A 27,685-nucleotide genomic window follows, 5' to 3' on the forward strand; every position below is an offset into this window, starting at 1 on the left:
AATTCGAGTACTCGCACACCCCTAGTTTTGAAGCTTAAAAAACATCTTGTAAAACTCCAACTGAGAAAAAGCATTTTCGGACATAAGTTTACATGAACATTTTTCATCTACTTGGCCTCATTAGCACGGAGTATAAGTATGGCCCTGATATATTTATGAACACCCTGTATACAGTTCAAGGTTTCTGAATGACAATAAATTGGAAACTATTCCTATACGAGGATACCGCGTGACCTGCAATTAAACGAAAACCAAAGTATCTACTTGCAGACTTGCGGAACGGTCTTTGTAACAGACTCCCGAAAAAGTTGTCGAGAGGACAGGAGGGAGGGGGGGGGGCGAACTTCTGAACCGCGATTTCGCAAATGGCAAGAGCCTGGGCGATTCCGTCTAGCGACGGGGGCGCGGAACTAAAGTTTTATCCGGAAGTAAAGCGGGCCGCGGCGGCACTCACCTCCGAATAGAGATCCGTTGAATCCGGAAACTTCTCCATCACCATGTGGCAAAGGTGATGAAGCAGCGAATGCTTGTGGACCGTGTCCTTCACTTCAGGTACTTTGGCGAGGTATTCCAGCTGAAAGCCCTTCACCTGAAAAAGGCCGAGAAGGACGTGTCAGCGTTACGGCGACGCCCGGAAAACCGTAGCCGCGTCGGAGTTAACTTCGCCGTTTCGGGCGGTTCCGCTTCCGGGACCACTTTCAGCGTCTAACATGATTCTCGCGAAAAACCTCGAATCGATATCCACCCATCTCCCCCGTGACGCCAACGGCATTCTAAGCGCGGATCGAACCGAGGACCTGTTACTTCTGTACGTATAAGGCACGAACTTTTGCGAAGTTTCTTGCATCATATTGTGGAGTCGTAATTTTTTTGTTTGGATGACCTGAAAGATCGTTTTACATTTTTGGACCACTTTTTTCATACCTTTGAACTACAATTTTTACACCTTTGGGCTGCCTTTTTCACACAAAGAGAACGATGGGACTAGATGCTTGTTCAAGGCCGTGGGCCGCGGGTACGGTTTAAAGTAGACGAATCAAGATCAAGAGTGGCTCGGTGTCAGTTGGTCTAATTGTAAGATTGATGCAGTTACTGCAATTCTCAATGTAGTTACAATCTAACGGAATTCTTAACAGGGGAAATAATGTTCTTGTTCATACTATAGCATGAAAAATTTTCGTACACATGAATAATTGCAGTATAATTAAAATAAATAATGCAAAGGGGCACATACAACAGATGAACAAATTATTAGAGTCACAGTACGAAAAATATGTAGTTTTATGTTTGTCTAGAAATCAAATCACGAAATCAACCTTTTTACACTGAATGATTTCTAATTAACAATTGTCTACTGAAAATACATAGAGAAATTATACTCAGCTAATGTAATTATAAAAAATAATTAAAATCGTAAAATCATTTATTTATGCAGCCATATTCCCTAAATTGTATTCCCTAATATTAGAAAAATTGTTGTAATTCACATAATTGCTGTTTTTTAATTTTTTTTCGCGTATCCTCAAAACACCAAGCGCGTACCCCAGGTTAGGGACCGCTGAACTATACGATACGATGCCATATTGAACCTTCAAGCTCATAACATGAGTTATAAATGCTGAGTTAACGATTTGAAATGAAATCTGATGGTCGGAAAGGGTTAAGTTCGTGTGAAATTTCAAAGAAAAATTGACCAAGTCGTATAAGAAGTTTTAGTCAGCCTCCCTCCTTCCAAGTTCGTTTTTGCTAATTCACCGACGGGGACCAACGGAGGAAGAGTCCACGGCTGACCGTCAGCTGCGAAGCCCACGACCGTACGACAGCCTCGATAAATGACCGTAGCGTGTAAGAACACACTGTACAACGGACGCGGAGGAGCGATAAGAAATGATTAGTCGCAATGGTCGCAAAGAACCGCCGCGGCTAATATATTCGTACAGGAACGACCGTTGACGAATGAAAAGGAATCGTCGTCGTCCACGTCGGATCAAGACCGGCCCTCGTGTGTCTCGCACGAATATTCGTGCGAATCTACCATTCGTGTATGTTTTGATATCGCGCGTCCAGCCCCGGCACTGCATAAGATAGTATCTCACTCCTACTCACTCCATCTCTCACTCCCTCTGTCTCCCTCTCACACCCCTCTCTCTCCCTCTCTCTCCCTCTCACTCCCTCCCACTCCCCCTCTCTCTGTTTCCGTTTTTTGCAGCTCGAAGCCGACGTTTGCTTAGTTTAAACAATAATTTTCGTTATTAATATTACTCGCGTCATTTTTCGAGGAAATTGACGCTCACGGGGCTGTTTTATTCGTGAATGGGTGCGTGTGTAATATTGAGCTTAGTCCCTCAACAAACGTCATTATTGAAAATGGTCTACTGAACGGCCATTGTTAATGTTTGAGATATTTTTAACAGCATGATGACCAAGGAAGTATTCTACGTTCTATGTTGATTAACCCCCTTAGAACACGGTTCCGATTCATACAACGTGCCAAACGCATCATATCTGTGGATGTACTAGGTTTGCGTTTATCGAGTAATCTTTGTTAGTAATCACTAACAATCTGGTGTTGTTATACAACCTTGAATTAATGTACTCCTAAACCAATTTTGCTGTTGACATTCAATATGTTACGAAGAATTTCACTCATGACATTGAACACTCGTAAATATCAAAGTTACAAAGGACGTTTCCAAAGTTCTAGGAACTGGAATCTGGCTGAATAATGCAAAGATAATGTTTCAGCCACTAATGTTTTCAGCCACAGACAAGTTCTAATAGATTTTCACAGCGATATTAATCAATGCGGATCAGAATGATTTAGCCGCTCGGCGAATACAGGTATGTTTTTGAGTGCTAAGTTTGAAACTATGGGAAACGTAGTAAATTCTTAAAAAAGCCATTATTTTCTTAAAAGTTGGTTTTAAAAGAACTGCCACGCTGGGTGTTACTCCCACATTCACCTTATTCGCCTGATCTGACGCCTAGCGACTAGCATCTGTTTCCAAAGTTGAAAAAGTTTGTACGTGGTGTGCGATGTCAAGACTTAAATAACGTAAAACGAGCCGTATACCAATGGACGAACGAGACTCTCTGATAGTTATTTTCTTAAATGCCCTAAAGAATCCCGTTTCGCACTGGCGCAAGTGAATACAATTAAATGGCAATGATATTGAAGAATGACAATATAACGTACATAAAAATTAATAAAATAAGCAGTTTATAACACAACTCCGAGAACTTAGGAAACATCCCTTAATTTTACACAGAAAGCATTGATTCTAGGGTCTATGTTCATTAGACAGTTTTTACTGTTCTCGGTGAGTACTTAAACCCCTAACGTCTTAGATCTATTTTTCATCGCCCTGTAGTTTTGTTCAAATAATATTGACCGTTTTACCTTTTGCAAATTTTCAACGGTGTACCATGGACGATTAGGTTATCGATGAATCACGTAGCCTGAACACGAAAAGTCACGCGGAACAGGTCTACGGAACAAAACGCGTTAAATACCCCGTATAGCATCCCGTAGCGCAACCAAGCCAGAATCACACTTTTCCAAACCGCAGACCGCAGAAACGCAAACGTGCAAACAGTAACAAGTACCATCTACGTTCTCCATCATTATCGGAACAAAAGCGACGCGCGATAAACCAAGGGGGTTTCCGATTTCGGAAGCGTGGCAGCCGGCCAACCTTGCCTCCGGTCCGTTACTCGCCGCTCCCGCGGTCCCCGCTCTCACTCTTCCTTCTTTCCGTATCATCGGCTAACGGTTACACGAAAATTATCGACGCGCGGGGGATGGATATCGATTCCGCGCGAACTGGCGTCTCCGACGGACGGATTAAGCGGATATCATTTGGCTGGCATTCAATACCTACCTCATTTCCGTTCAGGAATATCCCGATCGAAAGGAGCGTGCTCAGAATCCCGCGGAACGTTTTATTCACTCGCAGGGTCTCCATCCCCTGCTTCAGATCCATCAAAGGGTCCGCAATTTCCTGAAGTCACAAAGGTGGTTCGCGATTATTTTTCTTTCGAGACCCCCGCCACGTTCCCAGCCACCGTTGACGACGGTTCGTTGCGTTCAGCTTGCGATCATACGGTTTTCACGAATCCGTCGAGCGCGGATCGTCGTGTGTGCTCACCGCGGGCTGTTCGTCTTTTGGGGGGTGGGTGGGGGACGCGACAATTCCGCCGGATATCATTTCGTCTCATATACGGTGTGCAATGGCGGTCAAAGAAAACTCTGAAGGATTAGTATGGTAATAAAGAAAAAGACATACCGTACTATTTGATACGGAAAACATTTTGTAATGGCAGATAATTCATTGTTAAAATATGTATGTAATATATGAAAATAGAAGTAATGAGGATTTGTGAAAGAATTTCTGTGTCTGCTTGGACTTCATGAAATATGCTATCAACACAGACGTAATTAACGAGGGAATTTTGGTAACAGGAAAATTCCGATTTTCTTGAAAATTTGCAGGTTTGTAGGGAACCTCAATCAAAGCACAGGGCAATTTTTTCTTTTTGCTACTTTTTTGCTCTTCAGAGTGAAAACATCCCTAAACACGTTGACTCCCACAGCGGAAAGGGCCGTGCATAGCCAGACACACTTCATTTCGTTTTTTAATAGAAGCTGTTGGCGTTGTTTTAAAGTATCCTGCGATATTAATTTTACGCAAAACTTTTGTAACGGTATTTAAATGATCCAACCTTTTTACAATGTACATGTTACCCATATTTGGGTGACGTGGCAGTCAAAGTGTTCAAGGTAAATGAATAAATCTTGAAAACTATAGTAGATATAACAAAAATTGTAAGAATGTTAATTTAAACTGTGCAATAGAATTGTTAAGAAATCGTTGTTTAGCATGTTGAATGCTGAATGAATTAAGTTTGGCATCATGCCTCCAGTTACCGATTTATGTTCAATATTATTATAATATTGCATCAAAAAGTATATAAACATTACAGACTACTTGTCACCAATAGGGACATCGGTGCTATTGGCAAGTCGAGTGTTGGTCATCGATGACCCCCACGGTATTCAACGTGTTACAAATAAATAAATAAACAAATTTTGAAATTTGTATTAAATATAATAAGTAGACTGCGAATTTAATGCATTCATACAATATCTTTTTGTCTAAAATTCAACGTACAGGGTGTCTGTACGAACAGTGTACATTGCGATATTTCCTAAACTATTAGAAATATCTACGAGAAAACTGTTCACATAAAATTGAATGGCACGAAAAGGCTAATTACCGGCTATTGCGATTTTTTTTAACATTGTTACTTTAAGAGATATGAAGGTCATATTTGATTTTTTAAATGGAATTATATATTTTTTTTAGATCATTTGATACTACATTTCAAGACGAATTCAGCAACCTGTAATGTATGCACCATTTTTCAAATTGTTTTCGAGATATTGCGTTTATAAATATACTGATTTACGTGACACTTGAGGGGCTAACAAGAACACCTCCGGTGCTTCTTATTCCAAGCCGGTTTTCTTCTGTTGAAGATAAATTTATAAGCGCAATATCTGAAAAAATGTTTGAAACCAAACTGGATGTTCATATCTCTTAAAATAATAATGTTTAAAAAAAGTTCGTCATAGGTCGTTAATTAACCCCCCGTTCGACTTAATTTTATGTAAACAGTTGTCTCATACCTGAAGTAGTTTAGGAAATAACGGACTGTACACTGTTCGCGCGAACACCCTGTATGTGCCAAAAAGTTTCAGAAAAACTACACAAATTTTGTTTTCACCTCGAATCTACTAGAACTCCCTTAATAAAGGTTTACTAGAGAAAATAATTTTTTCTTTGCGTCCAGTTTTGACAATTTAATCTCCAAAATGCCATATTTGCATAAAAAAAAATCTGCAGTCTACCAAAAATATTCACACGGTGACGTATGTGTAGAAGGATATGAAAAAATTCTTGGATCTCGTGGTCGAAGTCTTTCACGCCCTCGAGAGTCCGGGGCGCCAGGTTCCCCGAAGGCGGTGATGCACGTTTCGTTCTAAGCACGATCGAGTATCGGTATTCGCCGTGTTCCCAGCGAAGAAATCGCACGATTATGCGGGGAACGTTTCCCCGGCCACTTCCTTCCCCGCATACCTGGCGTTTCTCCTCGTCGCGCGATCGCGAGCGCGGGACGACGCGATCTCCGTGGAATTCGAGACGAGATTCGTGAGAAATAACGGGCCAATTCGATCGCTATTACCCGCGCATTCGTATTCAACGCTGCTTAATAGAATTTGCATTCGGAATGACATGCAGCTTCTCGCGCGGAACTGTATTTACGGCGCGTCGTGCCTACTAACCGATTGACATTGGGCAGCTGATAAGAGACAGATTTCGTCCATCCAGTATCTTCGGTAATTATATTAATGAACTCGGTATTAATCCGTAGTAGTCTCGTGTTAAGTCCCAAGCAGTGAAATACGGCTACTTTTACAGGTATAATTATTTATCACTTATAAAAGTGTATAAGAAAGAATATAAATGTTGTTATAACAATTTGTGGACCGGTACTTTCTGTGCAACAAAATATTGCGGTTATGCAACTTTAGGCTATTTTTTTTATTCAAAAGCGTAAATAAAATAACTTATACGTATATATTGTTTTGTCGAAATATAAAAAATGTATTAAAATACTAGACAACATATTATAGAAACCTACTACATGAGAAAGATACGCCAAAAAATTGTTATGGTTTAAGAAAAGGTTCGTTTATGATAGTGTTGTAAATACTTCAATTGCTTCCAATTTCAAAACGTCGTAGAATCTACGTGGACGACGAAATAGTGATGAAAAAATATTAAGCAAGTTTTTGAAATCTTCTTTCATAATTGCAATACGGAAAACGAAATTCAACCGTATAAATTCATTGAAAAAAATAGAGACTGAAATGTTGAGTTGATGTAATGTTGGGTCCTAATGGGTTAAGAAAGTATTGTCGAGTTCAGGATCATTACACTTGCCTAATTTTAGTTCATTTTTCATAAGACTTCACTTGAAGAGTATCAATATCGCAGACACTTGGAACAGTATAATTAGAGTTGAAATTTACCTGTTTGCGTGCAGTTTAATGACCTCGAAATTTCATTTCGGAAGAATGAAATTATGATGAGCTTCATAGTACGTAAAAATTCCTTGAACTGATTTATTTTTTTGTCAATAAATGATTTATTTATTTGTTTATCAAGTGTAACCTCTGGTAGACTGTAAAAATTTATGTTATATGTAGTACCGACTTCATCTCCTCACATGGAAATGTTTTTTTATTGAGAAATATCAATACACATACTGTGTCGATTATTTGTACCACTCGAAGTTCAAATAATAAAACAAGAGGTCAAAAATGTACATGTAGTGTATAAACTCTTGGATATTATTGAAAATGTACAGATTGTATTTTCCGTATGTCTTTATTACCTGCAGAATATTGTGAAGATACACCAACATTGATAATAGAAACATCAAATAGAGGATCATTGTATACTTTTAAAATAAATAATTAATGGACTGCTGCTTTTATGCATTTGTAACCATTACGATTATATAACACTCAGTACAAGCAAATCTTTAATAAAGTTCACTGGGGTTTCCATTCCTTTTCATTTAATAAAGTAAACAATTCGAATTTCAATTCCAGTTTCTGTAAATTAATCCTGAAAAATGTGTATCTGTATCAACATCTCCTGTCCAGTAATTAATGTTATAGCCACTGAATAATCCTTCGATCATAACCTGAATATGGTATCTTCGAGAAACGGAGCTTATTGCCATACCTGACAGATAGTGACGATTTCAAAGGAATTTTAATGTATCTTCAAATTACAATTCGATACCATGAATAAACAAAGTCAATTACTGTCCCTTTGTTGGAAAATTCTACTATTTCAGTGTCTATTATTTCTATTTGATTCGTATTGTGTTAGAGAACACTGGACAATACTATCAAAGGTTTATTGCAACTGTTTCTAAGTTTCCTAGAATAAAAATAGTTAAATTTGGCAAAAAAAATAATGGATTACGCATCGATGCGCCCAATAATTCGCAAGCAACGCAACAAACCGCCAGCTCATCAATAATTCGCTAGAGCATTGTGACTCACCTTCTCCGAATTCTCGAAGTCCAGCTTGAACGCCCAAAGTTTCAGTCTGGCGGGTAACTCCGAGATGGAGGCCAAAGTTAGAAGAAACTGCTCGGCCGATCCCAAAGGTAGGTCAGGATTGGCGGCCTGTGCCTCTTGTATCCTCGACCTCTCCTCCTCGGTTGGCAGCATCGTCAATAGTTTCTGTCGTGGCGGAGAGGGCCAAGGGGGGGAAAGGAAAAGGGAACGAACGAAGAAAAGAGAACGACCACGAAATTAGAGAAATCAGAAAGAACACGGAAAAACAGAGCATACGTGCGTATTAAACTGAATTGTAGGGACCACTGTTAACCAAGGATCGTGACTGTCGCCAGTCACGCTTTCAATTCGACGGCTTCGAAACGAAATTGGGATCGTGACAAACATTTTCTTTCGAGGGTGAAATTAACAAACAAGTGGAGAAACGTCAGAAAGATCTACATTTTGTATTTCTGGGAATGCCGTGGTGATGTCTTTGTGGGTGGGGAATGTTATTTTTCAACTGCGTTACTGATACATTATAATAGAACCTCGATTTTCAGAATTAACGGGGAAATAAATTCATTCTGATAAACTGTTTTTAAGATATTTGGTCTAGGAAACCACAATTTCATATATCAATAAAAATTGACGAAACAATATGTATCATCTTCAACTACTCGTTCGGTGTTCCAATAATCTCTATTTAAGAGTTTTGACAATCAACGTTCTACTGTACTATGGATATTACTGAATGTAATATATCTATGTATAAGTCCTTAGTAACAATAGTAATAATGATAAATAATAACATAGTATATGAATTCGAAGAGCGGAGAAGTGATTTTGATAGCAGAATAAGATTGATTGGATGATGGTCAAATTGAATGTACATATTAGTGTTAAGTCAAATTAAGTTAAATTGAAAGTAGACAGATAAAATGAAATTGGTTGAAATGATCTCTGAACAAAGTAAGGGATGTCACATGAAACTCTGTGCACTCGATTGTGAATCGAGTAAGATTAAACTGTATTCAATTAAATCGAGTCAAATCAAGTAAAGTAATATTAAGTTAAGTTGAGTGCTTCTAATTGGATAAGGTTGAGGTCATTTAGATGGAAGACCAAATACGACTAAATATGGACTCAAAAAAAAGTAATTAGATCATTACCTACATTTAAGTCAAGCAGCATCACGATTAAAGATTTATTTACTGTCTTTCTTCGAATGAAATTCATGTATACCAAAACGGAATATAGATTTAATATTACTAAAGTATTTAACTTTGATTATTATGCTGCAAAACATAACAAACCGATTCCTTCGGTAAAGGTTAATAAATGTTTCCTTTTGTACTTCACTGAATAAAAACTTTACACGGAAAGATAAATGTCTGTTTGACAGCTGATTTTGAACACTAAATTAAGAATTTTTAAGATAAATCCATAATCTATTAATTTTTAACCAACCGATTCATCGAAAATATTCGGAATATCTATTCAGTGTAACGAAAGAAGCAAGAAAAATCTAGTTCTTACCTCGATACCCTCTCGGTTCATAATGGTTGCATCCATTTTCAAGATGGCAGTCTTAATCGATCTCGGCGGCGGCAACTTCGTCATCCCGATATTGATGGCGTTCGATCGTTTATGATCCAACACGATGATCTCTTTGTTCTTGTTCATCTCTTGCTGCTTCTACTCCACGACAAAAAGAAAATCACAGACTCTCATTCACCGACCAAACGGGGCCAACGTTCCAAAAGAAACAAAAACAATTTAACAAGTTCCTGTTTCTTTATTATTGCTATATAACACTCAAAATCGTGAACTTAATTCAGAACGAACACCGTGCACGAGTGGCTTTTCAAACGAAATACACGACCGTCCCGGTGAAATTATATATTTAACAACCAAATGTATGTCAAATATTCATATTCCAAAAGGGACGGAGAACGAAAATAACAGAGAGATGGAAAACACGGTAATTTATTCGCTGTTTCTACGGATCAATCAGCGGTGAATAATATTATCTGTGAAACGGAATTAGCGGGGGCCGTGGAATCGGGCAATGTACAACAATGGCTGACGTTACGGTATTGTTGCAAGCGATACAAGGAACAGATACAGAAGCGACGACAGGGAATAGAAATCGATGAGAATGTTACGGTTAGTTAAGAAACAATTCAAAAGTATATTTTATTTTAAACTTTTCTCTCAAAGTTGGAAATAATCATTTATTTCCCAAAACGTATATTTAAAGGTACAAATTAAAATTCATAAATTTAAATGTTACTGAACAATTTTTCACTTTCGAATATGATTATAGTTATAGTGAAACATATTGATAAACGTAATTATGTAAGAAATGTATTCAACCACTTGACAGTTAAAAACCTCTGTGCTATTAATAAATATATTAACAGACGTATTAATCGAACAGTTTCGTTTCAATTATTCAATCCAATATGTGTGTTTAACTTCTTCGTTAATAATCGGCGACAAGCAGACAAGAACAGAACAAAAAAATAAAAGTTTATATGGGCAAGCTGATTCAGGATTAGAGAAAACAGGCGTTAGGTGAAGTTAAGAAATTAGGACTCACCTCCTGTAAAATTCCATTTGCATGCCATTTCGTTCATTTTTCGTGCGAGCACCAAGAATATTGCAAATAATACAAGAAAAGATTAGTCGTATTGCAGTAAACCATCATCACCAACCACCCCCGACCACTATATCCACATGAATTATTATTTCGCGATCATTATCACGGGATATCGTTACGGTATTAATTTACGACGTGTTATTATTAAAGTTACTTCATTAGACTAACAGAGTTTGTAATATTATACCGCGATTGTAATCATTCGTGTGCTTGATGGTCTCGTGAAATCGCTCGTGGCGAGCCCAAGTTCCACATACTAATATTGCATGATGATACGGAGTAACATGAGAATTCGTGTTATTATTTGCAACTACGCGATACAATGTATTATTGTTTCGTCTTACCACGATACAGAATTTATAATTGAATATATATTGAAATATATTGTATATCTAAGACGGTCAGAGATTCATTAACTGCACGTAGTTACACACTCTACCCTCGTAATGAACGTGATAAAAATAAATATATTATAAATATAACAGTAATTATTGTACTTCGTTTACTATAATAATTAGTATTGTATGTATATAGATACTCCTTTGCGATTATTTTCATAAAATGTAGATATAGATATCTTGAGTTAGACAATGTTTTTTTTTATAAAAGTTCTAATTGTTTATGCTATCAAACTAAAACCATTTTGGAGGTAATTTTTTAAAATAAAATGTAAACCCGTTAGAAACACTCCCATAGAAAATGATGTTACAAAAATGTTTCAGTTTCAGTCAAAGCTAAAAATCGAAGAAATTTCTGCCGAGCACTTAACAAATCCCTACTGTACTCATTCAAACACAAAGAATTTATCGTAATTTCATTTCCTTTTCCCTTACTTTATTCCATAATTCTTTATCCTTGCAACGTTCCATTTATGAAAAGGAATATTTGCTTGTGGAAAATCGCAAACACTGGATCTGTTTAATTCCTCTGTAAAAATCATACAATACGTCCGTATCGAGTCGAGTAAAAACTTTACAAGAAAATTATAACAAACGCGTAACAATGTCTTTTAACCGAAGTTTTAACAAGTTCATCGCCTGACAAAATACTTTAATCCCGAGTACATAAATAATGCAAAGATAAACTTCCAAAAAACCCCCACACCCGATCACCTTGACCTTGACATATGTTATCAAGGTCACCCCTCTGAATAACGTTTAGAAGGTTAAAGTCTCCGACTATTGTTTACTAAAAAGTTATTAACAAAGAAAGATCGATATATACACCGCAATTTTCCCGGAAATCTGAACTTTGCCGTGGGCATAGCATTTATATTAATTATTTGTTTTCAACACAAGCGGGGGAGGGGCACGGCCCCACCCCTGCACCCCCACCCGACCTTTTTTCTGGCTAAACTTCCGAAAACCCCATACTCCGAATTGGATGAAATTTTCAAAATGTGTTGTTTTTTGACAAAAATGATGATTGCGAGAAGGATTTTTGGTGAGTTGAAAAAAAGTTTTTTACCATTTGAATATCATTCCCTACCTTACCGACATAATTTATTATAGTGAGCGAACCTTCTAAAATAAATAATCACCGTGCTTAGGCATACTTCGGACAGCGTAGAAAGTCGTCTGTTGTTTTGGAGGGGGGCTGCCGCCAAATATTTCCGTGCTTCGTACCGAAAGGTTCTGATTTATGGAATAATTACAGTACAGTTTTCTATCGTTCTTGGTTAATAACTTTTTAATAAATAATAATCGGCGACTTAAACCTTTTAAATGTTACTCAGGGGGGTGACCTTGATAACATATATCAAGGTCAAGGTGATCGGGTGTGGGGGCTTTTCGGAAGTTCAGCCAAATGCAACAGTATCCTCTCAGTCAGGGACAAAGAAAAATCCTTCATCAGTAACAAACGTCCTTATACTATATAACCACATTTATCCAAGCCAACTCTACTTGGCGCACATAATTCCCATAAACGTGCATGTCCCAATATCGTCATAAACATGAATCTCTTATCAAAGAATCCAGCATCTTCAAGATAATAACCACCGATTACTCGGGAAGGATCCACAGAGTCACTCGAAAATCTCAATCTCTCCCGAATTGAATCATCCCGAACCAATCAATATTTATGATCAATATTTACTGAGCAGAATCCAAACCTATCGAGCTTCATTAAATTTACAGTGTAAAAGAAAAACAAACAGGGAGAAGAGACGACTAAGAACGCCCCAGAGATTCTTCCCTGTGGCTCGCATTATCCGCTTGCTCTCCTTTTTTTTTAGCAAAGCCGTCGTCGGGTGTTCCGTAAATTTTCCCGATTCGTTTCTTTTCTTCTTCACCTATCTCACTCGCTCACTCTATCCCCCTGTTTCTCTCGTTCCCGCGGAAGTCTCGTCGGACTCTTTGGCCCGGCGCTAATTATTACCGGACTCCTGGGTTGAATGCAGAAGTTCAAAGAACGAGCAGTCAGAAAGAAACGGCGGCGCCGAGAGAGGATGAGCAGGAATAAGGAAAAAGGTAAGAAAAAGAAAGAGAGAAGGACGAACGGAGTGATGTCATATTATGCCAGCGTGTTCATTGGCTCGCGACGATTTAGAGCGTGTAACGTGTAACACGAACCAAGGCTGATAAGACCGGCATGTAATTACGGGGGTAATTAGCGGCGGGCCGGGACCGTTCACGTGGAATCTTTGAACGCTGAAAGAATTTCCACCAGTTTTCACTTGTCAGGGGGGAGAGAGGGAAACTCGTGGCCAAGAAACGGCTAGGTATATTGCGGAGGAATTAATGCGCGCGCGATGTAACGCTCCGCGGCGGCGAACGTGATTCCATTGGGTTGGTGGAAATGTTTTGATGGATTTACTGAGGGAGGTGCGATCGTCATAGTTTTGTGGAAGTCATAAACAATTATGTTTAATTGTCCCCCGCCCCTAAAATTCGTAATATATTACAGTGAAACTAGGTACACTTTTTGTACTCTAAATTCACCCGTTTGCAAATCAAGTTCACCCTTTTGCAGATGAAATTCACTCTTTTACAATTAAAATCCAACCTTTTGCAATTTCAAAAATAGAAAGTAATGAAAAAATACAAAAGAAAAATTCAAACTGAAAAGAATTGTTTCTTCTGAAAATGTGATTTGAAATTTTAGTTTTGAGTGAATTTTTTGAAATGTTCTTTCATTATTGTTTATTTCGGAAATTGCGAAACGTTGAATTTGATTTGCAGAAAATTGAATCTGATTTGAACACGGTTGAATTTGATTTGCATAAAGTTGAATATGATTTATAAAAGGTTGAATTTTGAATGCACAAACTGCAATACGTCCCAGTTGATAAAATGCCTCGTTTATGTCATCACACGTACAAACATGTCGTTTGCAGCGGTGTATTCTTATTTGTGTGCGTAAAACAATAGTGAGGCGTTTTGTCACGCGAGGCGTATTACATAGTTTCATTCTATTCGTCAACGTCAATATAGCACAGTGAATTGTTGTTTAGAACAAAAGTCGACGTAATTGAGTGTGCTCTATTGTTTGAAATAAAATTCAGATTGAGCTTTGAAACAAATTTTGAAAATTCCACGAATATACAACGTTCCAAACACTGTAAAAAATATTTGTAATTTTTGTGAAAAAACTATTGTGTTAATACCCATCTGTGTGGTAGACTGTAAATTTATTCTTACAATTTAATTGCATAAATTCAATAATAATAATAGTATTCCAAAAATATGTTTATTAGAAGAGAAATTTCTATGGAAAATAGGTACATATATATGTTAGGAAAGAATTATTATTATTAGTCTACTATTTTGGAGCGAAATCCATCAAAACTTTTGCACTCATCTAATATTTGCACGATCGGGATGAGCGAAAGAGATTTCTGCGCTAATGGCGTCGAATGATTCGAACGAGAACTATCGCACACCTTTCGCATTCTGATTCTTTGATCAAAGTGAAAAGAGCTGGATTGGTGATATTTTTGAAGAGAATTTCTGATCATTCGTCAAAGCAATTTACAGTTTATGTTATAATGATATTTTTTAGGTTCTTGCATAATGAATGTCGTTCTTCAGCGCGCTTTACTTCAGGCATCTTAAAATCTTTAGACATGGGATTAAAAAGCTTGGTATTTGTTGGCAAGAATGTGTCGATTCGAATAGATCCTACATTAATTAAAAACTCTTTTTTCTAGATAAATTACTCTAACTCTTCAAACCATGCAGTTGAAAAATAATATTTATTTTGAGGAAATCTAATATATCTAGCCACTGCTTGTGGATATAAAAAGTGACAGTGAATAAGTTAAGATTTAATAAATCATGTCGCACCCCCGCAAGAAAAGTGTTACAAGTTGAAAATATGTAATTTTTCACAAGAGTGAAAAAAAATTGATTTATTACGTAACATTTCATATTTTAAACAATCTGACACCAGTGTCATTTCGCTTGAAGTATTGCACTTCAACTTATGACATTTTTGTGAATGGGAATCTACGTATTAGAAGATATTTCATGGAGTAAAATGAAATTGAAAGTTTTTGACTCGTGATACTTTTCTCGTGGTGGTGCGATATGGTAATACAACCTAAAAAATGCAGGATACGTTCCATACAAATGTTAACAATATGTTTAAAATAATTGTAATTTATACGTCAAATGTAAGTAAAATATCCTTCAAGAACATGGAAAAGTGAAATAAAACAGCACTGTTACATTATTATCAACTAAATAAATTGATCGGAAGTTCAATCGTATCTGTTTGTTTAAAATGTTTGGAGCATGTACGGCATAAGGTGTAATCTGTGAATTTTTATTCTACATTTCTTGCTGATCACTTACTTCAATTATTAGTACATCAGGCATAAACATATGCAGTAATGAGAAGAAACTGCTAAGACCTGATAGATCCGGACTCTACGAAAATTGTAAAACCTTCACCACGACTATTCGAGATTTGAAATTTCATATCCCTCGACATATTCTACAAATTATCCACGCACTGATTGTCGAAAATGCGGTAACAAATTGTATAAAAAAATAACTGTGTTCACTATCTGTCGGAATTCCTTCAACACTGGACGCACTTGTGAAACTTGAACTTGCTTCACCGGTATACTGAGTTCCGTGAAACTAACGTGTGACTACTGCTTCAAGCAAAGTTTACAACTGAACTAAACTGTCCTGCATGTTTCTGGTAAAATATACAAGATTTTACTGTGAATCAGGTATTGAGAACTATGAAAACAATTGTAAAATAATACGCCTCGGGTTCATTCGCAGGCAAATTAGAGACGAAAGGGACAATCTTATGTTTACCTGCACGTAAGCTATTCAGTTAGGTGATAATCCGCGCACAGTCCCCTTTAGACCTCTAGAATTTCATAATTTTTTCGAATTCCAAAAAGAAAAACACTTGCCAAATACATTTTTAAGATTACAAACATTTGAAAAATACAGGAATATAAAAATCGACGTTTTGAAATTTCTAGACCAGAATATCCTCTGAAGTGAATGAGGTCTTCGGATATTATTCCTTATTTAACAAGAAGAAAGTCTTATTATATGCCTTCAATAATCCTTAATATTTTTACAATTTTCCTCACAACTTCTGACTGTCGATTTTATTTGATCGGGTAAGTTTTGATAATGATTTTATGCACGTGTATAACTATCATTATATTTTGCTGTTCAAGTCTCTTGGCAAGGAATACTCATTTTCCCGGAGATATTCCTGGTTTTACAGACACACTTTAAATGTCCGTTTCTATATTCCGGAAAATGTACTTGATACGTTCGCGATTCACCGCTCGCACAAAAAGGATTTGCGGAAGACGAAATAGGAAAATACGTGTGCCCCGTACCCGTTCCGCGGGCGAAATTTATTCAATGAAATTCGATAGCGCCAGGACCTCATGGAAGCGGCTCTTCGTAACAAAGAGCACGTAAATTTCATAAATTGTCAGGAGCTGTGTACCGTGTAGCTTTAATACCGTGGTTTATTCAATTTCAAGCAGTATTTCTAACGAACCCTTTCGTGTTCGGAGATTTCTCTACATGTAATAAAAGTCAAAGATCTCCAAAACGATAAATTTGTAGCAAAAAAATTTAAATAATAAAAAGAAAACAGGTTTTCTATAGAATATATTTTATTTACTTTAGTATTGTACCCCTTTACTTGCTTATGTTTATAGCAAATTGAATAAGGAACAACATCCAACATATTATCTTCTAGGGAAATTTAACATTTACAGTAGCGTATTACATGTTCTTCAATACCACGAATGAATTTTCATTTATTTGCTAGCTGATATACGGTGTATTATACATGTTTTTCCGATAAAATGTGTGCTGCTTATTTACAGTGAAAGTAACTGAATTAGTTTCAACCACTATTTCTACATTTTTACTCGGAATTGATACTCTATCGATCTATGGTACAAATAGACGGCCATTCCGTAAAAAAAATCAATGTGACCTTGAAATCTCTGAAATACCTCCACCCACGAAAGAAGCACGTAGCTAATAAAATGTGTCTCTTGATGATATTTAAGTTCCACACCTCAAAATTTTCATAAAGTGTATCGTTAAGTCATTATTCGAGATGATCGTGCTAGCTGCGACAACATCTTTACACTTGCTACAAGGTGCTACACCATTTCCAGTTCTTTTGAACTAAAGACAGCAGTAGACTGAAGTGAGCAGTGATACATTTTTTTGCAGTAGACATTCATAATTTAGACATTAAGGGGTTAATCACTCGCGTGAAATCTGCCTCAAAGGAATCCCTCGTTTATCCAGCAAATACGCAAAAGGAACTCTGTCAACCGGGGCAGAGACAAAGTCACTTCCTTATACCTCAGAAGCCCCGTTGATAAAACACCGGGCAAAGAAAATGAAAGAACAGGCGCGGTGAGAAACAGAAGCAAAAGGTACCGGCAGAACGGAGGAAAACTTAAATCCTTTGAGCTCGTTGACATTCGTAGCTGACCAACGCCGTAATATTTTCTATTCTCTGTCGCGAGCAGACGAGAAAAGAGCTTCCGCTTCGAGACACACCGCCTCAGAAACTTCTGCGTCCCTAGTGACAATACGGAAACAATCGGTCGGGTGAATATTAAATTGCGACGAATACATCTATCTGTTAACTGAGCCATTCGTCGATTAAAAAGGCAACCTCTGCGTATAATTACAAATGTGGAGAGACGAACTTAATGAGTGGGAAATTATCTGTCATGCTCAGTCAGAAATTTTCAAAAAATCGATTTTTCACTTTCTGCATTTTCTTTAAGTACATCTCGAGAATATTCTGTGCAAGTTTCAAGGTAATCCAATTAAAAATGACAGAGTTATAGGCGTTAAAAAATTAACATTTTATATAAGTGTAAGCTTGACTTGAAACTTTAAACGCGTTTTTCTCGAAACTAGATTTTTCACATCGGTGATCAATATTTCTCGAAAACTACTGTGTCAATTTACATGAAGCCTTTTGCACCTTATTTCAAATCAGAAAAACTTGTCCTTGAACGAAGGATTCTTCTGTTTGCTCTATACTTTTTTTTTAATTGACCAAAAACGAGTGATTTTTTAGATGAAAATCGTACTTTTTCAGGAAAACGTCCGCTGTTTTGTTCCTAATCAATATTTCGAAAAACCCCACGTTCAAGGACAAGATTGGTTCTTCTATTAGATAAATCTTACTGAATTTTTAATTTCAGATGAACCGGTACGAAGTTACAGTGATCACGGCAAACCACTTTTTGTGAAGAAACATCCGGGAGATCGCTCACCATTTATTTACTAATAAATATTTTTAAATAAAAAAAATTATCTTATAATCTATAAATTGCAATCTTCGAAACACAAGTACATTTTTTGAAAAAGGTCTTATAGTTTTCGAGAAAAAAATTCCCAAAAAACACTCTTCTTTTGGCCTCCTGACTGAGCATAACCCCTTAATAAATAGAGAAACTACTTGCCTGAAAACTATTAATGATACATGATAAGAGTTTTGAGAATTACAATGTAATTGTAGTAACGAAAAAGATAGTGGTCTGTTACTAGGATTAACAAACAAATGATATATTGATTTGGACTTCTATGACGAGTTAACACGTCTGATCCGCTACGAAGGCGTTTTCTAATGACAAGTTAACTGGCCTTATTCACAAAGTAACTTTGGTAGGTATAGGTATTGAATCCTATTTAGTGAGGTCATAAAATCGAGCAGGACTCGAAGTTTACATGTTTCGAGTGCCGAAACAGAAAGTAGGGTAAGATAAGGAGCCCGATCAACAGATGATGGGAACAATATCATGCAGTCTTAATCGAAGACTGCGAGCAGAAATTTTAAGTATCAATTCACAAATGACTTTTGCAGCCTGACATATAAAGTAGTACTTTTATAAACCGCGTATGGCCCTGAGTGCGGCTACATCTATCAGTATCCACTTAAGGCTTTAATTTATGACCTCATCATACATATAGGTTCCAGAGTGTATAATCTGAAAATTCTATTTTTTTTTAAACTTTGAAGATTTGAGGGGTCCCCAATAGAAGCATCTGGTTATTTCTTCTTTTTTTCTGCATTCTGGTTCTTCACAGTGAAAACACTCCTTAAAGCTTAATAAGTGTTGTTTTATTTTCCTGTATACAGGGTATGACCGAATTACACGTGTTTCATATTAATTTTCCAAATCGATTTTATCAAAAATTAAGCTTTAAATAAAAAAATTTGATTCCTTCTTTTGTTCTTATTTTTTCATAAGGAATCATTTCATAGCCGCTTGTACATGTTATTCGGCTGCACCCTGTATATTAAAAACCATAGTCAATACAAAAAAATGTTAGAATTAAAATTGAATGACTTCTTATGCTCTATAAAACTGTAATGACATCATTAAAAATTAGTTACATTATTTATTTACGAAACAAATGTTTAGCAATTTTATTGCACACATTTATAGAGCATAAAAAGCCATTAAATTTTCATTATGGAAAATTTTTGATATCTACCACAGTTTTCAAGATAGGTACATAAAGGAATAAAAAAATACACATTAACCCTTCAGGGGTGTCTTCATCCCAAAGGATCAAAGAAGTAGCAAAAAGGAAAAATTGCTTCATACTTCTATCGCGATCCCCTAGAAAACCATGCGAAGTGCTTTAAAAAATTGAAATTTACCAAAGTTCCCCTGTCAGTTAACTAGTGAATAAACTTAGCTTCCGCGGTACCGCGGGTAGCTGCAGAAATTGGACGATTGACAGAATCAAACGTAGAGAAGGAAAAAAGAACACTCCGCGAAAACGAGCAACATGATTTTTATTCTCTTAAGCTTCGGCAAACGTTTCCGTCGTCGTCGGGGACGTGCGTTTGCGAGAACTCGAAAGGATTCGAGATTGTGCGAGGATGGCGAGAGGGCGCGGTCTGTTATTCTATACGCAATCGAAAATAAAGCCGTTTAAGGGCAAAGCGGTTTAAGGAGGACGAGCGGAAAGCAACCCCCCGTCGCCAACAGGCTAGGATTAAACGCGTAATCCGTGTCAAAGGCATCGACAGAATGAAGCCTTAACACGCCCCGCTGTTGTATCACCCCTGTTCGAGCGACAGCTTTCGTGTTTACACGATTGTAAGTGGTATTAATGGGAGTTTCGTATGGTTTAGTCGAACGGATTGATATCGCGAGCGTGATAGAAAAGACGTTCTCGGGTCCATACAATTGAACGTTAATGTAATCGTCACAGTGTTGAGTTTCATGCACCTATGAATATGAAAATTCCAAACCATAGAGTAATGAAACCTATACTATTGTTCTTTCATTTTGCAACACCAGAAGATCTTTAATATGTACGTCGAATGCCATAGTGAAAAAGACCGTGCGTAGCCAGACACAGTTGATTTCGTTTTTTAAGTCATAAATCGTCGAAAATATACAGGGTGGGGCAATAACTATGTCCACTTTGAATATTGCCGTTATTTGTAATAATATGAAAAAATGTTATATACAAAACTTACACGGTATAGAGGGTGGCATATTGTGACACAAACATTCTCTGCGTAGGCGAAGGCATAGAGGAGATTTCAAGGTGATCTCTGTTTTTTTTAACGGAATGCTATGTTTTTTTTATCGCGATGTGATAGCCGGTGTTGAGACGACTTCAGCGAGCTATCATTGAAGGTCATGTAAAGTCAAATGTGGTAGTAATATAAACTTTCTTACATTACAGGAGATGCTCGAAGTAATGACCGTTTGCGTCAATGCAAAGTTGCAATCTTCGTATCGCTGCATCACGTGCATTGTCTTATCGTTTCTGAACTTATTCTAGCACATGCTGCAACTATCCGTTGTTTCATATTTTCTGGTGCAGTGGGTACTTCTTGATAAACAGCATTTATCAATGTTCCCCAGAGAACAAAATCTAATGGGGTTAAATCTGAAGAACGAGGTGGCCAAGATCTCCACGTCCTATCCATTTATTTGGGTAAAGTTCGTTCAGTGTATCTCTTACTCTCCGAGCATAATGTACTGGACACCCGTCGTGCTTATCGAATTTTGTCGCATTTCTCCATAAATAAGGATCATATCCACTTGCTCTTCGAAAGAAAACTTCATTTTGATGATCACGCAGCTACTTGACTTACCAATCGATCGAGACTGACTACCGATTCATGTTAATGTTACGAACTGATGAGATGTTTATATATCTAGCTATACGCGATGTATTGCCACAACATAAACAATGTTACAAGACCATGCGTTTATGTAAAACTGAGAGTTTTTACTGTAATGTAAGAAAGTTTATTTTACTACCACATTTGACCTTGCATGACCTTCAATGATAGCTCGCTGAAGTCGTCCCAACGCCGGCCAGCACATCGCAATAAAAAAAACATAGCATTCCATTAAAAAAAATATGGACAAATCGCGGACAATCATACTCAACTTGAGAATTAAGGAAAAATGTTCACGGGGGTGCTGGTGACAAATTTCTTTATTTGTTTATAACTTTTTTTTTAAGGGTGGACAAACGAAAATTGTGGTGGGACAAATGTGGACAAATCGCGGAGAAACGAATACTGCTTGTTTTTCATAAAATTTTGCATTTGGGGGTGCGAACATCACCGACCTCAGAAAATAACTGTGTAAAACTCATATAGACGATTGTAAATATTTTTTCATCGTAATTTCATTGTCAAAAAATTTGTGGGATATATGTGTTTTTATAGGGGATGTGCTATCTGACTATTACTTTCTGTTTCTATTTGTGGTAAACATTGATTATACTGTCGCATTCATTTCTTTTCATCAGTCGTACTCTCTTTTCTACCAACTTATATCATATTGTTGTGAAAAAGAATACTTGTTGAAAAATAATACCTAACCCAGACCTACCATCAATAACGGTTATAAATAGACTACGAATATTTGTGGATTTATATTATATTATATGATTTGAAAATATAATAAAATAAAAATTTTAGTGAAGTTTAATACTATCTCTGTGTTTGCTAGTACTAATACAGTAAAAGCTTTTATACAGTAAATAAAATTCTATCCAATATTAACTTTTATAATTGAATTGCTTGGAAATACTTAAAAAGATTACTCAATACTTATTACTAAATATAAGAGACATAAAATAATATATTACATCTATTAAGCAAAAATACAAACGTAACTTTCTGTTTTACTTCCAAATCCTATGTCAATAAACATCAGGCCCCCAATTATTCCTTCATGAAATATGAAAATATATAAACGATGACAAACAATCTCTATTAAGCAAAATTAAACGAAGCGTTCGTAAATATACCCTTCCGTAGACAGGTTAATTTCAAATCAACTGATAAAAATATAAATTATACGTAAACATTCCCAGTACTCTATCAATCATAAATAATTCATAGCTGGTGAAGATACTAGGTATCATAACACCAGAACGAACGATAAACGAAACTAATCTCGAAAAAAATTCACTCTAAAACCAATACTCATTTCTCCAATGGTACCACTTCCACGCCCACAAAAATATCTAAAGATATTATTATCCACAACAGTGGAAGAAACCGTAAACATACGTAATGTTTGAAAAAATTCATGCTAAAACTAACCTTAACCCCTCCAAAGATACCATATACACTTCCCAACAAATACTTAAAGATACTATCATAACAGAAAACCAAACCGTAAATGAAACTAATCACAAAAAAAAGTGCACGCTAGAACCAACACTCACTCCTCTGAAGGTATCACTTTCACCAACACAAAAATATGCGAAACTATTATCACACAGCGAAACAAACCGTAAACAAATCTAATTTCGAAAAAAATTGACGCTGAAACCAATACTCACTCCCCCCTCCCCCAAGGTGTCACTTTCACCCCCAAAAAAGTATTCGGAGATATTATCACAATAGCAGAGCAAACCGTAAACGAAACTAATCTCAAAAAAATTCCCACTGGAACCATCATTCATTCCCTTCCCCCTGAAGGTATTACTTTCTCACTCAAAAAAATACGTTCAAAAAAGAGGTACATATCGCGCGAACAAAACTTGAGAAATCCCAAAAATAACGATGCCCTTAACCCCCGGTTGGTCACGATGGTTTCATCCTCTTTAAGCTCGCAACCCCGAAGCGGTGAGCCGGTTAACCAGCCACATAGCTTTGCGTATACTGGATTGTAGGGCCGCTGCACGCGGCCCACGGAATTTCCCCCGCGATGAAAAGGTTCTCACGGCGGGATACGGGACGGGCGAAGGGGCAGGAACGTTCTCCCCGGTCTTTTCGCCGTGGCTAACGGATCGGGAATCGCGGAATGACTAACGTCGGACACGCTCGCCTCGTGGTCGAGACCCGAAACAAAGAAACACGAAGATTCATGTGGACAGGGGGAGAGGGAGTACTCAACTCCGTTTTTTTTTCACCCTGGCATTCCCCCACGGTAATTAAATTTCCTGGCGGGACCAATGGAATTTTGAGAAACCGCCGGGAGCTTGAAGAATAAGTAGTTTTTCATCGACGAATGGACGTTAAATCCTACCACGTCCATTGTTCCCGCCTCGGATACGGACCGGAGAAAGTTACGATACCGAAGCTTCGCTCGAAAATCCAATTTATATTTTGATACCTAGCGGAGATTTAGAATACGCCGATCCAGTGTATTCTCGATCGTGAATGGTCGGAGAATTCAAAGGGTATTTAATCCTTTCGATGCGGGGGAAGAATTATTGATCGTGTGACGGTTTTTTGTACGCGGAACCTTTTTGCTCGATTGAAAATAACAGGTTGAGGATTTGTGTAAATACCCGTGGTGTAACGGATACCTTTGACACTTTTGATGAAGGAATAGTGAATTTTTTTCACGGGTAAAATATTGATTTTGGGTAGATATAAATATGCGTCCAGTTAGAAACATTAAATAACATTTCTGTCAAATTCTTGATTCAGCTACAGTAGACTCTGCTATTACACGGGGATGCGTTCCATGTTATTTATATGAAACTGTGGTATACAAGTTTAATAGATTACAGGTATATGGATTATGTAAGGGTTCATTACGAAAAAAAGAGTAAGGGTTAATTATAAAAAATTTAAAATGAATTTTATGTGAAAATGTAAACCTCTACTGTGTTATACGAGCACAGTCACAATTTTTCTGTCGTGTTATATCAACCCGTGTTATACAGGGTGTAACAAAAATGTTGTCCGACCCGGAAATAGGGCACTCGGGGGATGAATTGGAACAAGTTTTTCCTTAGCAACAACGTAATCTGAGGCTTCGTTACCGAGATATTAACGAAAAACCCCGATCAATCAGAGCGCGAGTTTACCAGCCGAGTTCCCGCGGTAGCGGTGGCTACGCGCTGCAATTTGTAGCCAACGTTACCGCGGGAACTCGGCTGGCAAACTCGCGCTCTGATTGGTCGGGGTTTTTCGTTAATATCTCGGTAACGAAGCCTTAGATTACATTGTTGCTAAGGAAAAACTTGTTCCAATTCACCCCCCGACTGCCTCATTTCTGGGTTGGACAACATTTTTGTTACACCCTGTATAGGGGTCTACTGTATTCAATTGTTAGAACGTTTTCTCATACTGTCCTAAATAATACCGTGAATTTTCTAACTTATATTAAACATAAAGAATATTTACTAAAAAGCAAGTTTGCTACGGTTTATTTATAATCTTTTTTCAAAAACAAAAATTATGGAACAATCATAGAGGGTACGGCCGAAATGGTAAGCAAGTAGGTAATTTCCTATGCAAAAAATAAAGCAAAAGTATGCAATAGAATTTAAACATTAATATCCTCGGGAACTAGGTCTCATACGAGAATATTTTATGCTGGACGTTCGATTTATTTTTGCGTAACGAAAGACCATCTTCCAATTTTGTTTCACTATTTCGACCACACCCTGTACGTCTTTACGCACTACACGTCTACAATAGAAAGTTTGAAGTTGATTAACGAATTGAAGCCATTACTATACACAATATCACTGAAATAGAACCTGACACATGAAATATACGCAGAGGCATGACTACGTGACTTTGAAGTCACAGATCAACCCCCTGTCACAAAAGCCCCTCTCCATATATCTCACGAAGAGAACCCCCTTTTTCCTACAGCAAAATAATCGCTTTAGTATAGGGTTAGCCATAGCAAATTCTCAAATCATAATATCCTGTATACACTGAAACCATACTCTTAAGTAACACACCCAGAGCCTACAGGAAATTCCTACGAGTCCCCCTAAACAGCGGCCCGTTCCACGAGACTGTCAATCGACAATTACTACCTAACCAACGAGAAGCTTCTGGAGGAATCATGGCGCGAAAGTGCGAACAACGAAAAACTGCTCACCTTGGTGATGAGATCCTTGGCGCGGCTCTCGAACAGATGCTCGAGCTTTTGCGTGTCCACAGGCACCGGGGACAGCTCGTCCCATATCATCTTGTTCTTGTCGAGCCTGGATAGAATAATAGGATCGTCCCTGACCTCTTTCCAGAACAGCTTCACCGTTTTCTTGCTCTTCTTGGTCAGGGTCGGCGGCGGACTCTTTGGCGTGTTGCTGGTGTCATTAGCGTTTGGCGACCTTGGGGACTTCAGATTCACGCCGAATAAGGGCGGTGGGGCTTGTGGAAGTGGCGGTGGCAGTCGTGCCCCTAAGGGTGGTGGTGGAGGAGCGCGTATACCACCAGGTGGGGGTACCATGGGCGGTGGAGGCGGCGGTACCCCGTTGGTCACGTTCACGGGACCAAGAACGTCGACCTCGTCGTCGGAATTCAGATCGGTAAAGTCCAAATCGCAGAGCGCCAACGGTCGCTTCAGCTTCTTAACCAGCTCCTCCCAGTGCAGCTCGTTCTCCGATTTCTTGGTCTCCTGTAGTTTCGGCAGATTGTCGCCGGTCGGAGATTTCAACACGTCCGCTTTCGACTTAGACTTGGCTAGGCCCTCCTTCGCTTTCGAGATCAGACCGCTCATATCACCTATCCTGGAAATGGGGAAAGGAGGTGTTTCTAGTGGCGGAATGATGAATGGCGTTGTGGCTAGAGTACGTGGATTCTCACGTATTACAGGAAACTATGAGTTCCAATGATTTTTTATGATTCATACTACTGAAATATTAAGAGTTATTACTACTGAGACTTGCTGTAAGAAGTGTCTCTTTTTTAAAGTTATGCCAACATTTCCCCAGCATTGCAACTGGCATCATCAGTGATGTATTGTGTGGTGCTTCATTATAAAGCATATCTTTTTTGTGAAAGAATTTGGAATTGGTCAGCTGAGTAATTAAAACATTCGAAGAGGGCAACTTCAGATTAGGTTCACAGGATAACCTGACTCCACGTTGATGCTGTTCGGGTCGTTTAATAGCCCCAATGTCCACCTATACCTTTTTCTGAAGTATCCTTCCGTTTCTATTGACTTTTGTCCTTTCGAAGAGTATTAGACTGCTGTCTTTCAAGAGACACAGTTTTCATAAAAGGACCTATCTTTATTATTTTGATTTACACTTATTCATGGTAAATAATAAAAATGTATTACCATTTTAGTGTTTATCCAATTTCTCAAAGCAAATTAATATTATCTTGTAACACTAGAAACTTAATAGAACAATAAAAGAGTACACAAGCAATCAACTACTTGTGTTAATTATTATGTACGGTTAATTTGGTAAACTTAACTCAAACATTCAGTTTAGACCATCTTTTCCGTCCTAGCATGTAAATATAGCTCACACTAAACAATACTAATGTAACATTTGAACAGTGCATGATAAGGATTCACAAAATCGACAGGAACACGCGTGAGATAGCAAAGTTTAATCTATTTCGCGCGTCAGGTGGTGAAATTACCTGGAAACCTTCTCCTCGACCGGACTGCTCGGTATAAGATTTTGAGCCGCCAGCTTTTGTGTGAGATCCTTGACGGTTCCTTCCCTCTTCAGCTGTAAAACCACTCGACGATCCTCATCCTCGTCGGTGTGATTGCCCTCGTCGCACTCGACACCCTCGTCCGGGCTCTTGCCGTACCAAGGTTTCTTCTCCTCGGAATCGAGCTTGTTCGCGGCATTCATCAGGGGCGTCAAATCCTTCCTGCTGTTCGTCCTGGACAACTTGTTCGAGGGTGAGTCCGCGTTTCGGTCGTATGACGTGCCGTTCGTGTAACGCAGTCCGTTTGTCGGGAAAGGACCTTTGCGATGTCAACAACAAATTCGTTATTACATAATACACATGATTCTTTGTAGGAGTGTAAAGACAATAAATGGGTACTGTTTTGATGAATAATTTAGACTAAGCATGCGTGTAACCAGCGGTTAGACTGAGAAAATGAGTAATGTTAATTTGTGTGAAAAGAATTCGAAATTCGAAACAAAAGAATTTTAAAAACTTGACAGAAAATAAATTACGTATTCGGTAGC

The 27,685-nt window shown here is 37.8% G+C and overlaps 1 protein-coding gene across 1 annotated transcript in view; it reads right to left on the reverse strand.

Annotated features, from left to right (window-relative positions):
* Positions 1-27,685, reverse strand: part of LOC107194024 (FH1/FH2 domain-containing protein 3) — a 164,556-nt gene that overhangs the window by 43,598 nt on the left and 93,273 nt on the right. The window contains exons 8-13 of the mRNA XM_015583584.1: positions 27,120-27,456; positions 25,624-26,254; positions 9,680-9,838; positions 8,144-8,326; positions 3,882-4,001; positions 455-589 (exon numbers count right to left, since the gene is read on the reverse strand). Of these exons, the coding sequence (XP_015439070.1) occupies positions 455-589; positions 3,882-4,001; positions 8,144-8,326; positions 9,680-9,838; positions 25,624-26,254; positions 27,120-27,456 (1,565 nt within the window). The remainder of the gene's footprint in view (positions 1-454; positions 590-3,881; positions 4,002-8,143; positions 8,327-9,679; positions 9,839-25,623; positions 26,255-27,119; positions 27,457-27,685) is intronic.

The sequence above is a fragment of the Dufourea novaeangliae genome, unplaced genomic scaffold, assembly GCF_001272555.1.
Source record: "Dufourea novaeangliae isolate 0120121106 unplaced genomic scaffold, ASM127255v1 scaffold1, whole genome shotgun sequence".
Lineage (NCBI taxonomy): Eukaryota > Metazoa > Arthropoda > Insecta > Hymenoptera > Halictidae > Dufourea > Dufourea novaeangliae.